Here is a 14,129-nt window from a genome sequence, read left to right as displayed (position 1 = left end):
TGTTTGCTAGTTGGTTTCTGGGCTGATAAGTCCGACTAATACTGATTTGCTATGAGAGAAAAGCACTATTAACCTGTCTGATAAGCCCTGGCTAAAACCAACACTGAATATTTGCAAAGCCAAAGCAGCGCGCGTGCCTCCTGTCACTCTCAGTTGACATTGACAGTTTTGACACCACCTAATCCGTGAGGACAAGACGTGAGTTCGACTGTTCAACCAGGGTTTCAATCTGGCCATACCGAATTGGGGCATGCGGCAGAGGCCCGGAGCAACACACATGGCACCGCGCTTCCGTGTCGTGTTGGTGCGACCAACGGAAAACGTTGTAGTGAAGCAGGTAGCCTAGCCGAGGTGCTGCCGTGCCGCGCGCCCAAAGGCAACGGAACGGAGCATGTACATTGGTGGCTCCGCCAGAGCTGAGATCCCTATCCGATCCTTCACCCCAAAACCAAAACATTTTTGGTACGGTGGCCTCCTCCTCCGTGATCACAAAGAAATCGACAACAATTTTCTTGCCCTCAGGAAAAAGCTTAGAATGAGTGAGCAGCTAAATTAATCAAGGCTCGCTGCATGCGCCCCTTAATATGAAGCACCTATCCTCCTTACGGCCACGGACCAAGCTACCATAGGCACCAGGCTCATCGTAAACACCATCAGCACGCGCGGCGCCGTCTCAGTCTTGTCGAGACCACCGGCAATGGCGAGCACGCAATCCCCGGCGGCGGCCGACAACGTGGACCCCGTCTACGAGTGGCTCGACGACGGCGCCAGCTACCTCCTCCGCCTCGACCTCCCAGGTGACAGCTGAGCTGACGCTCAAAATGCATGGTGCTACCTGCTCATTCTACTTACCTTGTTCTTCTCCTTCTTGTTGGTTGAATCAAATAATGGAAGGGTTCAAGACGGAGGACTTTCGGGTGCACGTGGACGGCGAGGGCCGCCTCACCGTCATCGGCCACCGCAAGCCCACGCCCGGCAGCGACGGCAAGGCGCTGCGGCTCCACAAGACGTTCCAGCTGCCCAATACGGCCAACCTTGACACCATCAAAGGCCGCTTCGACAGCAACGTGCTCACGCTCACCGTACCCAAGCTGCCCGCAGGTGCTGCCGCCCCCACACCGCCACCGCCGCCACCGCAGGCCAAGGCGGAGGCGCGAGTCGCCGGCGATAAGAAGCCAGCGGCTGATCAGGAGGACAAGGCTGCCAAGGTTGGCCAAGAGAGGACCGAGGTGGAGAGGACGAGCTTGACGGCGAGAAGCAAAGAGGAAGACGTGAAGAAGGCTAAGGCCACGGCGCCGCCACCGAGCGAGAAGGCGAGGGGAGACCATGAACAACAAGATCACCAGGATGGCAAGGCGAGGGCCGACCACAGGGAGAAGGTCGCCCGCGAGGCCGCGCGCAGGGTCGAGGCAGCGCGGGCGAGGGTGGCGGAGGCCAAGGCCAAGGCGGAGCGGGAGAGGAAGTGCGAGCACTGGAAGGACCGCGCCATGGAGGAGGGGATGAAGTTGGCGGAGGCCGTCAATAAGAACAAGGAGGTGATCGCCACGGCCGTCGCCGCCTTCACACTTGGCGTCTTCGTCTCCACTAGGCTCTTCTCCAAGAATTAATTAATCAATCAACCCGTGCATAATCATGGATCAGACATGATCAGAACAAGAGCAGGATCGCCAATTATATTCATTCGTAGGCTTTGTACATGCACGATCCATCACTAATATGCATGCATATAAGAGATGCAGTGTGCATAACGACTAAATGACTAATTGTTGTACATCGGTGTATATATATAGTTATATACATATGTATTTATTTACTCCCCATGTTTCACAATACTTGTTATCTTAGCCTTCGACACAATAATTAAGGACGACAATGAAAATATAATGACCATCCTACCCTTGGTTAACCTTATCCCTCTCTAATGTGTGCATTTTGTGTTATTTCAAAAGTGTAATGTCACTATCCCCTATGCGTTGTACTCTCGGCATCTCAAGTTCTTACCTAATATGGGGCAAGATTGGATAAAATGGGTCAAAGTTATAGTGGATTTTTATTTTGTTTACAAATATAAAGACTCATGAGTCTGTTCTAAGTTTGACTAAGGTTATAAAAAAGGCCAATGATTTATCATATTAAATGAGAATCTTTAGAGAGGCATTCTAAAATAAGTTTTTACAATTTGCTTCTTGATATGGCAGATGTTAAGGCTCCTCCCTATAAATTTGATTAAACTTTGGATAGTTTGAATGTTTGATTTAGAACAAACTTAGAAGCCTTTACTACCATATTTGTAGACGGACAACGGCGGATCCAGGAAAAATTTTAGGGGGCTGAACAAAAGTACGACAGCAACATACCTCCGACTGCTGCTCGATCTTAAGTCTCAGCCCCACCTACACGATAAAACTTTGCCTAAAAATTCAGGGGCTCCAGGGCTCCGGTATCAGGTAGGGGGGCTCGAGCCCCCCCCCCCCTCCCCCCCCCCCCCCCCCCCCCCCACGCCCGTTTGAATCCGCCGCTGTAGACGGAGGAAGTATTTTGATAATGGCGGAAGAAACTAAAACAACAAGTATGATGAAAAAAGGGAGTACATTATATTGTTAACTAATGGTCAAAATAATAATGTCTTGGTAATTACCATCGGGGGCCACACTTCGTCAAGTGCACTTTAAATTTTAGGAAAAAAATGAGGAGGAACTACATGCATGCTAGGAAACAGTAGTTTATAGCAAGCTTGTTCTAAAAATAGCCTAGTCTAACTTCACTATAGCCTTTTTTGTGGTTACAATATTGCAATTATTTACTATTGTCAGTAATGAGTAATGATACTATAGCTTTTTGGTTTAGGTGTAGAAAAAATAGCATCACTAATGTTGATCAAGGCAAAAACTTATTCCTTGCTCTAGATGATTCTAATCTATTTTCTCCGTTATTTTCTTTACTTAATAAATGACGTAATGGAGCATTGGATAATCATTGAATTATTGATTTCTGAATGCTGCGTGAATAAAGTCGATCGTAGCTGTGAGTATTTTGATTGATTTAATCAATATTAAGTGGTGGGCTTGAAAAGTATTCGCCTAAAGTCTTGTACATGTATTTGAATAATTGTATTCATGAAATATCTTTAGTTATACTTTTTGTGGATAATTAATTAAAAAATATATTTCCTGCCACTCCTATTTAAAACCTTGCTAACAGGAGAAGTCCATTTAAACCTAATACGTACTTCCTAGGAGCTTTCGGAGCTGAGAATGAGATCCCTTCCCGGCCTGTCTGTCTGATCCTTCACTCCCAAAACATTTGTAGCCCCTCCTCTCCGTGGTTTCAAAGAAATCGACAGATTTTCTTGCCCTCAAGAAAAGCTTGGAATGAGTGCCTCGCACATCTGAGGCAGCTAATGAATGCCTCGGTTCATCAGATCAATCCCTCCTCCCCACGGCCACCAAGGCACCAAGAAGCTCATAAACGCCATCAACGTGTGTGAACTGTGAAGGAACGAGACGACCCAGGGACACCGGCAATGGCGAGCGCGGCGGCGACCCACGGCGTGGACCCCTCCTATAAGTGGAAGTGGCTGGAGGAAAGCGACACTTACCTCCTGAGCCTCAACGACCTCCCTGCAGGTGAGGCGCCTCGCCTGTAATCTAATCTGAAAATGGTTCCTTCATTCTACTTACCATGCATGTTCTTGGTTGAAACAATAACAAATCGAAGGCTGGAAGCTGGAGGACTTGTTGGTTCGCGTGGACGGCAAGCGCCGGCTCACCATCACCGACCGGCGCAAGCCCACGCCCGGCGGCAAGGCGCTGCGGCTCAACAAGACGACGTTCCAGCTGCCCAAGACGGCCAACCCCGACACCATAACCGGCTGCTTCGTCGGCGGTGTACTCACGCTCACCGTGCCCAAGGCCAAGGGGCAGCAACAGCCGGCAGTCACCGTCGCCACGAAGGAGGAGGCGGAGCCGGAGCCCAAGGCGAAGGCGGAGCCGGAGCGGGAGAAGGAGCTGATCGACACGGCCGTCGCCGCATTCACGCTCGGTGTCTTGTTCTCTCACAGGCTCTTCTCCAGCAGGAACTAATAATAATAATCAACGACAGGCACGTCATCAGCCAAATCATTCGCAGGGCATCAAGCCTTCTACCGTAGCTTCGTGGGCGTGCACACGATCGATCACGCACATGGTTGTCTATCAGTGGATGAAATGTGTACGTGTTATCGTGACAAAGATGAACTGTACACTACATATACTGATATACAGGGGCTGTTGTTATGCACCGCTTAAGCAGAATAGCCAACAGACACGAGGTACGGTAGAGACACTCTTACTTGGATTTTGCATAAAATTGTACCTTCAAAGTCAGGTCAATATATAAGTACTTGTCAGTAACGAAGCACAAGTTAGGCAAAATACCATTCAAAGATAAAAGATTGCCTGTGGTTTCTTGGAGGGGGTGATCCTAATAACAAAGGAAATCAAAATGTTCAGACTAGATAATAATAAGAAAATACTTCAGCCTTGGGCTCGAAATGTTCCAACTCAATTTATATCATTCCAACTTAAATAAAAGGCTAAATGAAAGCACATTTTTCAACGTCCAAGTTGCACCTGTAGTCCGATTTGCAACCCCAAACTAGGAACCGGGCAACGGACACCCTCTAACTTTCGTAACCGGATAAATTTGGTGCTTTTCTATTTTCTAAAAATACTAAAAATCTAGTTTTACCTTTACTCATTTGGTTCATAGGAAAAATAGAGGAAAAATGTAGGATTGAGAATCCTATAGGATTCCTACTGTTCAGTACCTTTGGTTCATAGGAATGGAGCATAGGAATAGTGCAGCAAATTTTCCTTTGACTAATGTTTTGGAGGAAAACTACAGGAAATTTAACATCCACTCTCAAACCTCTTGGTAGAAATCCTACGTTTTCCTATGGCTTGTCCAAATGATCACTCCTTCAAAATTCCTATGTTTTTCAATCTTCTGTTTTGTAACTACATTCCTATGATATTCCTATATTTTTTTATGATTTTGCTTTCATATGTTCTAAAGGAGGCCTAAAAGGTTATAGTTAATTTATTTTAAATTGAAAAATGTGATCTTCTAGTTTCCTTCTAAAAATGGTCTCTCTATTGGTGCTCTATCACTACTGCATAAAGGGTTTATAGGGGCGGCTCAAGACCATTTGTAGGGGCGGTTTGGCTAGCCGCTTCTACCAAACCGTTTCTACAAATCATGTATTTGTAGGGGTGGTTCCCAGACCGCCCCTACAAATCGATTTGTAGGGGCGGCTGATAACACCAGCCGCCCCTATAATACCTGTTTGTAGGGGCGGTTCAATCTAGAACCGCCCCTACAGTACGTTTTCCCACACAAAAAAATTCAAATTTACAATTCAAATTCGACCAGAACATACATATGGCCCTGTTTGTTTCCGCGTATTCCCGCATTCGCGTTGCGAGTGAGCGAGGAAAGCGAGATAATCCCGCCGAACGCCCCGCGACCAACGTTCCTGAACCGCGTTCGTTCAAGAGTATTATATAAACTACAAGCACAAGAGTATTATATAAACTACAATTACAAGTCCAATTCACAAGAATATATACAATCCATCATTAAATAGACATAATTCACAAGGTAAAACCAATGTCAAATTCCATACACATTGTTATCAACGTCCTAGAGCTAGCCTTCCAGTCTCACGAAGGTGTTGGTACTGAGGATTTCTACCGAAGTCAGACTCTCGGTCATGGTAGGTGCCTTTGACGTGTACAATCTGGTCCAATATGAAGTTGCAAAGGTCGCCGACGAAGCTCTAAGAGTTGGTCATCCTTGTATGGGTCTCTTTTCATTTCTTTCTCTTCTTTCCACTACAAGAGAACAAGTTTCGGTTTAGTATTTCATACCATGTACGAAGTTTTTATACTACGGGTGAAGAGGTTCAAACTTACCCTTAAGGGGTGTCTCCTGTAGGCACTGGTGTTACTCATCATAGAACATACATAGTATCCACAATGTACACTCCAGGCTTCTGCTTGGGGCACTGTGTGTTTTGCATATGGAAATGTTAAGTAATGCTTTTGACAGCCATGTAATGGAGTACTGAAGAAGTAAGTTACACTTACCGCACATAGTGTTTTTATAGCCAGCTTTTTCTTCCTTACTGGATCATGCCTTCCGTGATGTTTAGTGACATAGAACCTAAATGCCCTGTTTGAATTATTTTAGCAAATACAACTTGTTAGTATCCAAAAGTGAACGTTACAAGTATGTATACAAATATATAAGCTAATGAGGATTGTCGATATGTATACGTCTTGAGAATCGATATGAAGTCTTTTTATGTCATCGGGTCCCTATCTATTGAATCAAAGACCCATGCCATGCTCCTCCCGACATCGACGCCTATACAAATCCAGCGGTTGCTGCATGGATTTAATCATAGAACTAGATAAGCTCTTTTGCATCGAATAAAATATATCGAACAAAGCTTTAAGTATAGAGTTGAACTTACTCGAAGTTGTATGGTAGCCATATAGTAGAGTGTTGTTGGAGAATTTTAAAAGCCAGGGCAATGTATGCCGAAACCTTAAGGGACTCTTCCCTTAGTTTCTTCATACGGATGTGCTCTTTCTCCCGAAGGGTCTTTCCAGCAGCTAGCTCTTTGTCATCTAGTTTTCACTATTTAGGGTAATTAAAATTTATTTGTGCTATAGCTTGAGGGTCTATATACCCGGCTTTCACACTTGGCATTTGTTTTACAATGTGCACTTGCATTCTACAAATCACGGCGTGGGTTAGTTACAACAAAATTCAAAGATTATATTCATATCATATCGGAGGACAAGGACTTACAGGCACCACGTGCGAATTAGATTCATCTCCATTGCTCTGAGGTGAAAGCATGTCTGCATGTCATTGAAGTCAAAAACAATTTTTCCGGCTGGGCTTCCAAATATGCCGGTGGGAAAGCATGCTTGTACGAGGTCTATGCTCGTTGGGAGAACACGCAAGTACCAATCATGGAACCTTCTCATTCCAAGTGGTAGGCGCTGGATGTGCCAGTTTGGTAGGAAGGGCTTGCCTCTTTCATATGTTTTTGGTCAATCCTTTGATCATTTGATGGCATCAACATTTGGATACTGCTTTGCTGTTTGGTAGAGTTTGCTAGTGACGGCCTCCTTAGAAGCCTGTGATGGGACTTTTTTAACTTGGTTCTCAGGCTTGAACTGGTCATGGGAATACCACTTGTGCATCGACAAGACGTCTTTCATCGGAACATAAATTGGTCTTATGGTGATTGGATGCTTCTTTCAAAGTTCCCATTCAGGCACGTCCTCATCTTCTTGTGCATCACCTTCTTCAGGAGGCACTTGTTGTTCATGTATCTGACTATGCTTGTTGAGAAGACTATGGCATCTCATCATGCACTTGCTCGGTACGAGCTAGGAGAAGGTTGTGGCTTATCAGGCACATGCTCGCTAGGAGGCGGGGAAGAATGTGGCATCTTCAGGAATGTGGTGGTCACGAGACGGTGAAAATATCTCCCCAACCTCAACAACTCGCTCTAAATTTAGGTAGAGGGGGATGAAGCGAAGAAGCAGTCAATATAATGTCTCAGTTTGTGCCAGAGGATGAACTGCCCCATTACGTCTTCGAGTAACACCAACCCCTTAGGAGTTGCGTAGTCTATCCTCCACTGCATGAACTCGGGCTTTACGGTATGCACCTCGACCCTAGTGTAGTCCGGCGGTATCTTATTATTGTGGTGTAAGCCATCGGGAGGATGTGCCACACCTGTTGCCACCTCCATCACAATGTTCTGCTAGGCCACTGAGAAACACCAAGGTGCAACTAGTTGGTTCCCGTATGCGATCGATGGGGGTTGTGGTTGCAGTGGAACCTTGGCTGCTAAGGAACTTTTGGAGGGCTACCAACTAATGCTAGTTCTCCCGGCAGCGTCATTAATATCCATGGCTCCGTAGACAGTCCTTGCTCCTCCAGCGCCTTCGCAACTAGAGCCTTCACTTGGAGCTCAAGATTAGTCTCTCGATCTCTGCCATGTTTCTTGTACATGTGCCTATCCTCTTCGAATCCTTGCTTCTAGGTCGTCCTTTTCCCTAGCCCTCTGGTGCGGCCTGTGTGCTCCTTGTTTCCCAAGCCAAGGCTAAGCTCGTCCCTCTCTTTGGAAGGATTGAATGAGCCCTTCTCCTTGTCTTCAGCATATTTCAGTATCCTTGATACTGCCTCTTGGGTCTCCGGCTTATCAAACTTAAGATTACCGTCGGATGATTCTATACTCCTCGCATATATCCAATTCCTTGAGCGTACCTTCAAATTCGTCACATCGATATTCCCAGCAGCTGTGGCCTCTTCGTCCATCTTCCTAAACTGCTCTTCCTTGGCATAGCAGCCATCGGGGCCTAGATGATGGTGGTGTTTGTTCCTCTTCGCCAGCTCGGTGTTATGGGCACTGAGCTCCAATGCCTCCGGTGAAGTCTTCTGAGCCACGAGCTCCTCCCATTGACTAGGAGTTATGTTGCCGAACTTGTTGAAGGGAGTTAACCCCTTTTGGATATACTTCTTGTTGAGCTCCGACCTCCAACATTGGAATGACTCTCCCATCATCCTGAAAGCATTTTTTACCAGTTCGTGCTTACCCTTCGAAAATCTAAAATTGAGCTCAAGCTGCCTATCCCATAGTTCATCCTTTTTCTTCTCTGGTACCTCTTTCCAGTTAAGGATTGCTGGGTCTAATTTATCTCTTACTAGGGCCCCGATCGCATTATAGAATCATCCTCTTAATTCCTTCGGCTCAAGGATCTCCCCTGCTGGCCCGACCTCCGTTATCACATAGCATGCCTTATCTGGATATTGATTTGCTTTTCTACCCCCTCAGTTTCCTCTTAGGCTTGGTAGTCGTGGTTGTGTCTTAAGGTTGTGGAGCAGAGGCCTCAATGTCCATCTCTGTGGCTGTTGCCTCTGCTCTCCTTTCCTCTACTCCGTCTTGTCCAGCGAGATGTTGCGGACGTCGACGTCGTCTTTTTTGAGTTTCAGGAGGGACCTATATATACGACAGGTCAAAGTGTTAGCAGAGATAACACAGCCAAAGCTTTAGCAAAATTTATAAGCTAAGGATTTTTCCCTACCTCCTCGTTCGGGTCAAAATCCTTGTCCAAATCTTCCTCCGTTGGCCTCCTTCTGGCTTCACATAGGAAAGGATCCTCAGGACTTACATATCCCTCTTCTGAGTCCTCATCATCATCATCTTCTTCTTCTTTGTCTTTAGCAGCCTCTCTTGCTCTTCCTTCTGCTCCCCCTTCCACCTCGTCACACTGCTCCTGAGTAAGCATCACTTCTAGATCCTTTTCTAACTCGTTATCAAACTGCTCCTGAGTAAGCTAGTCCTCTAGTGCTTGCTCATCATAGGTTGGTTGCTCATCATGCTCGGAGCATCGGGCTGCACTGTATGGTGTCCACAACATTATTTCATGTTTTGTTCTAATAGATGCAAGAAAGTGTGCTTTAGGTACGTGAGAATGTATAAGAAATAAAAAGGTCTATAAACCAAAGTAGTCCTATAAAACAACAATTTATCAAAAAAACAAGTAGTAGCAGTAGTAGAGGCCTTAGAAACATGTCAATCATCATCTGATCATGAACTTGGAGCATAAAGGCATCATAACAGAGAAGAGAGGAGAAGGTAATGTAGGGGCGGGTGCTAATGATGCCAAGTTCCTCATAAGTTCTTGATCATTAGCTCATATTCCATATAATGTATGGACTTGGATAATTTCATCATCGGAAAAACAAAGGAGAGGAGAGGAGAGGGGAGATTTGGCAAAAAAAAAGCAACAACTACTTAGCAAACATAGAGCAGCAGCTGATGGCAAAAGATAGGACAACAAGTCCTGGGTGAGTCCTAGGAGATTTGGTAAAAAAAGCAACAGCTGCTTAGCAAACATAGAGCAAGTTAATACATAGGGATGCATAGTAATGTATAGTACCAGGGATTTAACACATAGGAAAAATAGCAACCAGTAGTACTAGTAGTAGGACAGCAGTAGTATTAATAGTAGGACAACAATAGTAAGTAGTAGAAGTAGTTGGAGTAGTAGTAAGACAACAATAGTACTAGCAGTACTACTAATAGTAAGCCAATAACTTGCAAGTAGTTGGAATTGAGCAGGAATTAAAGTAATTGCCAAAGAATAGCTACTGATGATGAAATGTGCTTTTCACAACTACTAACATGGAACAGTGAAAACTTCCTAATAATAACTATTGTAGGAATCACTTGATAGATGAAGCCAGCTACATGATGTTCTGCGGAAATGACAAAGCTGGTGTACAACTTTTAAAGTGCTCAAACCCTAAGGCTATCAAACAAACATCCATTGTTCTTCATTTCATTTTATCCGAGAACTACAACCCAAAAATAGTTGAGCTGACAGTGGTGCTGCAAAATCTAAATTTGAGCAATGGGCCTGGGAGTGCAAATGGTAGAAGCAGAAATTTAGAACAATTTAGAGTTCATGTAAACCACAATTTAGAACAAACATTATAATATCTATTTTGGGACTGCTCAATGCATTTCTAGAGGACCTTAGCAATGTGTCAACATCAGAAATTCTAAAAATCATAGAGCAGATCAGACAATGTGCTCTTCACTGGTATTTTCTAGGCAAGCATGTGAGGTGGTGATTTGGTCGAGCAGTATAATGTTTGGAATTTAGTCCCAAGTTGTAGCTTAGCAATTGCATACAAAACTAATTGTGTCATCAGATTACTAAGCACCGGTAAAATTTCATATCTGGAACTAGAATAGCCTAATATTACTACAGCACTGCAAGCCATTGGTTGTTACCTTCTATCATCACAGGACAGAGGTATTGCCAGCAAAAGTATGTAAAACAAAGTGGTCAACTCTAGTCATGATATTAAGGTCAACTGCAAGGTTATCGAGCAAGCCATATCTCACATATGACAGACACCAAATGAGGCAATTGGCTAGACAAGCAACGCAAGTTATCACCTTAGAATGAAGCATAGCAATAGAAAGGTAAATCATTTCTCCAGCTCATGCAATATAAATAGATACACTACTTTGAACTGTCCCAAAGCAAGCTTATTCCAGCAACTGTATTGCTTTAAACTAGGATTTGCTTCTATAGTATTAAGGTAAAGTACAACTGGTAATGAGCCAGTTCCATCGCCTGATTGGACCTGTGCCCGGACGGTCACTAAAAACCAATAGCATGCACGTTGCATCAAAATAATTGGATCGACTAGTATAGTGCCAGGCAAGTACAGAAATAGTTGAGGAGGATTATTGGCCTTACTGTTTAGCTTTAGGACATTCCACAAGCATGCAAATATTTAACTTCGATACTATATCACCTGTGTGCCCGATATCTGTTCCTTACTGTTTATCAAATAATTGTGTTTTGATGTAGTAATGCACTTGCTGCTTGTAATTCTAATTCTGGCATAACAAGTGAACTAACACATACCTCAAATGCTAAAGCAAAATCGCTGGTCTCAGGGATAAAAAGCCTAATTCTTAGCAGGTATATGTCTTACATGTAAGAATGCATGCACCGTGAGAAAACTGCCAAAACAATAGTACATTGCATTGCATCAACAGAAAAATGGCCACCAATATATATAGTGTTGTTGGTGTTACAAGAAATTAAAAAAAAGAAAAATGCCAGCTCACCTAGCAGTCAGTAGACTAGAGGAACCAGGACACTATGGAATGATGAGGCTGAAACATGGCTTCACTATTGAATAGGAGGCAAAAAGGAAGTCCCAATTTGATATTCTTGAACTGAAGGAACAAAACATTACAGTAGCACAATCCATTGGTAGGGGTGGCAGCTATAGCCGACTCCATGAACACTTTCTGGTCATTGTTCGAAAATCTTTGCCATAGTAGGCAAAAATGACATATGCTCAGTTGAAACATAATAGAGGCATCATAGGCAGTAACAATCATAGAAAATGACATATGCTCAGTGCTCAGGTTAAAAAATGGCATCATAGGCTAGTGGTACATGCTGCTAGGGTACATCATAGGCATCACATGTAGCTAGGGCAGTTCATCACAGGCAGCACAGGCAATAAGAAGATGGGGGCTGAAAAACTATTGTAGGCATCACAGGGAGTTGTTGTGAAATATCTCTCAATGCAAGGGCTAGCCTGTAGACTAGCTGCATTTGCAGGCTAGATGGATGGATCGAAGATAGATAGATAGATGCAGATCGATGAAAGCAAGTATAAGATGTTGATAAGATGAGGGTTAGTTCAATCGATTTGCCTCAGATTTAATTACCTTTTCATTTGACCTTGAACTTGGAGCTTAAGAAACATAGACAGCAACAAACCTCAAACAGATAGTAGAAAATCAAGATCATGACAGGCATGAAACCATGAGAGACATCCAGCCCAGCCATCAGATTATCACAACCGCCCAGCTGTTGCTTGGGCATGGATGTCTCACATGGTTTGATGACAGCCATGAGAAGCATAAGCAGAAGATAGAAGAAACAATGCTCCAGTACCTCACAAGTCCAAGGTCATCAATGTGCATATTCCATTACTCAACTAGGCATTGTTATCTTCATAGACATGAAAAGGATCTCACAATTGTATCAGCTTCAGTCAAAAAAATGGTGGACATCATAGGCACAAAAAAATACAGGCCTCAGCTAACTAGCAAACTAACTTATGATCATCTTGCAAACTAACTGCAATCATCCATAGGTGGCAAATAAGAACACAAATTGCTGAGGCAAGTTCATGGCTCCCATGGAAGCATGGGACACGTCCATCCCAGCCATCAGGTAGGCATGCCTACAACTAGTTGCTTGAGAATGGACGTATCCCATGATTTGATGAAAGATATGAGATAACACAAGAAGACAAAAAAGCACCAACAGGAAGAATACCCACCTCAGATTGCTATAGTTTGCATCATCGGCCGATGGAACCAAGAGAAGCAACAGCGGAGGACAAACCAGATGGGTGCATGGAAGCAAGCGAGCATACCAATCTAGAAAGCAATTTAAGACTGAAGCACCATAATAATATAGTGTTGGTGATGCAGAAACAATGGTAGAAGTAAAAAAAATCTTTGTTGTGGAATGACATTTTCTATCTAAAGGATGAAGTTAATCTAAATTTCTTGGTTGTCACTTTGTCAGGTCTAGAACAATGAAGAGCTAGTAAATTTTTGGCATTCTATTGTCATCATATCTTTTTGCTGGTAGTATGCACTAATTTCTGTCATTGTGCTCAGGGAAAAGATCCATCTCATTAATCATTATACAGTAGTGTACTTGTGTGCCTACATTCATTAGTAAACAGTGCTCCTTAGTGGTTACCAGTGGCTGTGAAATCATTTCTTCTCTATGTTTTGTGCTGGACAACTAGTCTATATAATTGTCGGATAGTCAATGCTTTCTACTGTTTATATTAAGTTCACCTTTTGTACATATCGTTGAGTTTTGTTCATTGCATTTCCTCATTAAGTTCTACAATTAAGGGATCGTGCTTCTTACCTTAAACTGGTTTTGGTGAATACATGTTTCATGTAGATAAGATGTCCTCTGCACATGTATATGTGAGATTGAATAAAGGTCAAACAATGGATGACATGAGTGAGGGTTTGCTGGAAGACTGTGCATAGCTTGTCAAAGCTAATTCCATTCAAGGTTGGACAAACTACAAAGAGACAATATTATATCATAGATTTTGGCTTTATGTTTTCTTGCAAGAATGTGGAATATTATACAAGCTATAGTCTGGCACATGTGATGATTTCTTCATTTTGGTGCAGGTAATAAAGTCAATAACATTGATGTAGTTTATACTCCATGGTACAATTTGAAGAAGACCCCTTCAATGGATGTGGGTCAAGTTGGTTTTCATATCCCTAAATTGGTGAGAGCTCATCAACTTTTTTTCTGTTCACTATTTTTACAGCAGGATTATGTGCATATGCTTTTGTATGTACCTTGGCAAACTTTATATACTTTATATGGCGGTGGATCAAAATGTGTAATACATGCTTCTGATAGGGTTCGTTAGTCTAATCTTATGTACTAAAATAGTACCACTGCATC

The 14,129-nt window shown here is 43.5% G+C and overlaps 2 protein-coding genes across 2 annotated transcripts; both read left to right on the top strand.

The window, feature by feature from the left end:
- Positions 1–625: 625 nt before the first annotated feature.
- Positions 626–1,807, top strand: LOC136458430 (protein RESTRICTED TEV MOVEMENT 2-like). The gene is made up of 2 exons (XM_066458366.1): positions 626–797; positions 895–1,807. Exons 1-2 carry the CDS (start codon positions 698–700, stop codon positions 1,605–1,607), a joined length of 813 nt encoding a protein of 270 aa, XP_066314463.1. The 5' UTR covers positions 626–697; the 3' UTR covers positions 1,608–1,807.
- A 1,662-nt stretch (positions 1,808–3,469) lies between these two features.
- On the top strand, positions 3,470–4,254 carry LOC136458429 (17.9 kDa heat shock protein 2-like). The gene is made up of 2 exons (XM_066458365.1): positions 3,470–3,626; positions 3,718–4,254. The coding sequence occupies exons 1-2, from the start codon at positions 3,524–3,526 to the stop codon at positions 4,080–4,082; spliced, it is 468 nt and encodes a 155-aa protein (XP_066314462.1). The 5' UTR covers positions 3,470–3,523; the 3' UTR covers positions 4,083–4,254.
- Positions 4,255–14,129: the final 9,875 nt, after the last annotated feature.

The sequence above is a fragment of the Miscanthus floridulus genome, chromosome 6 (genome assembly GCF_019320115.1).
Source record: "Miscanthus floridulus cultivar M001 chromosome 6, ASM1932011v1, whole genome shotgun sequence".
Classification (NCBI taxonomy): domain Eukaryota; kingdom Viridiplantae; phylum Streptophyta; class Magnoliopsida; order Poales; family Poaceae; genus Miscanthus; species Miscanthus floridulus.
The sequence above is the reverse complement of the archived record's forward strand: the minus strand, read 5'-3'. Positions and strand labels throughout refer to the sequence as shown.

Bases quoted from the DNA above. Each gene is read 5' to 3' on its own strand.
- LOC136458430 (XM_066458366.1), top strand. From the start codon at position 698: ATGGCGAGCACGCAATCCCCGGCGGCGGCCGACAACGTGGACCCCGTC. The intron at 798-894 runs GTGACAGCTGAG...AAATAATGGAAG, and splicing joins CCTCCGCCTCGACCTCCCAG to GGTTCAAGACGGAGGACTTT.
- LOC136458429 (XM_066458365.1), top strand. From the start codon at position 3,524: ATGGCGAGCGCGGCGGCGACCCACGGCGTGGACCCCTCCTATAAGTGG. The intron at 3,627-3,717 runs GTGAGGCGCCTC...AACAAATCGAAG, and splicing joins CCTCAACGACCTCCCTGCAG to GCTGGAAGCTGGAGGACTTG.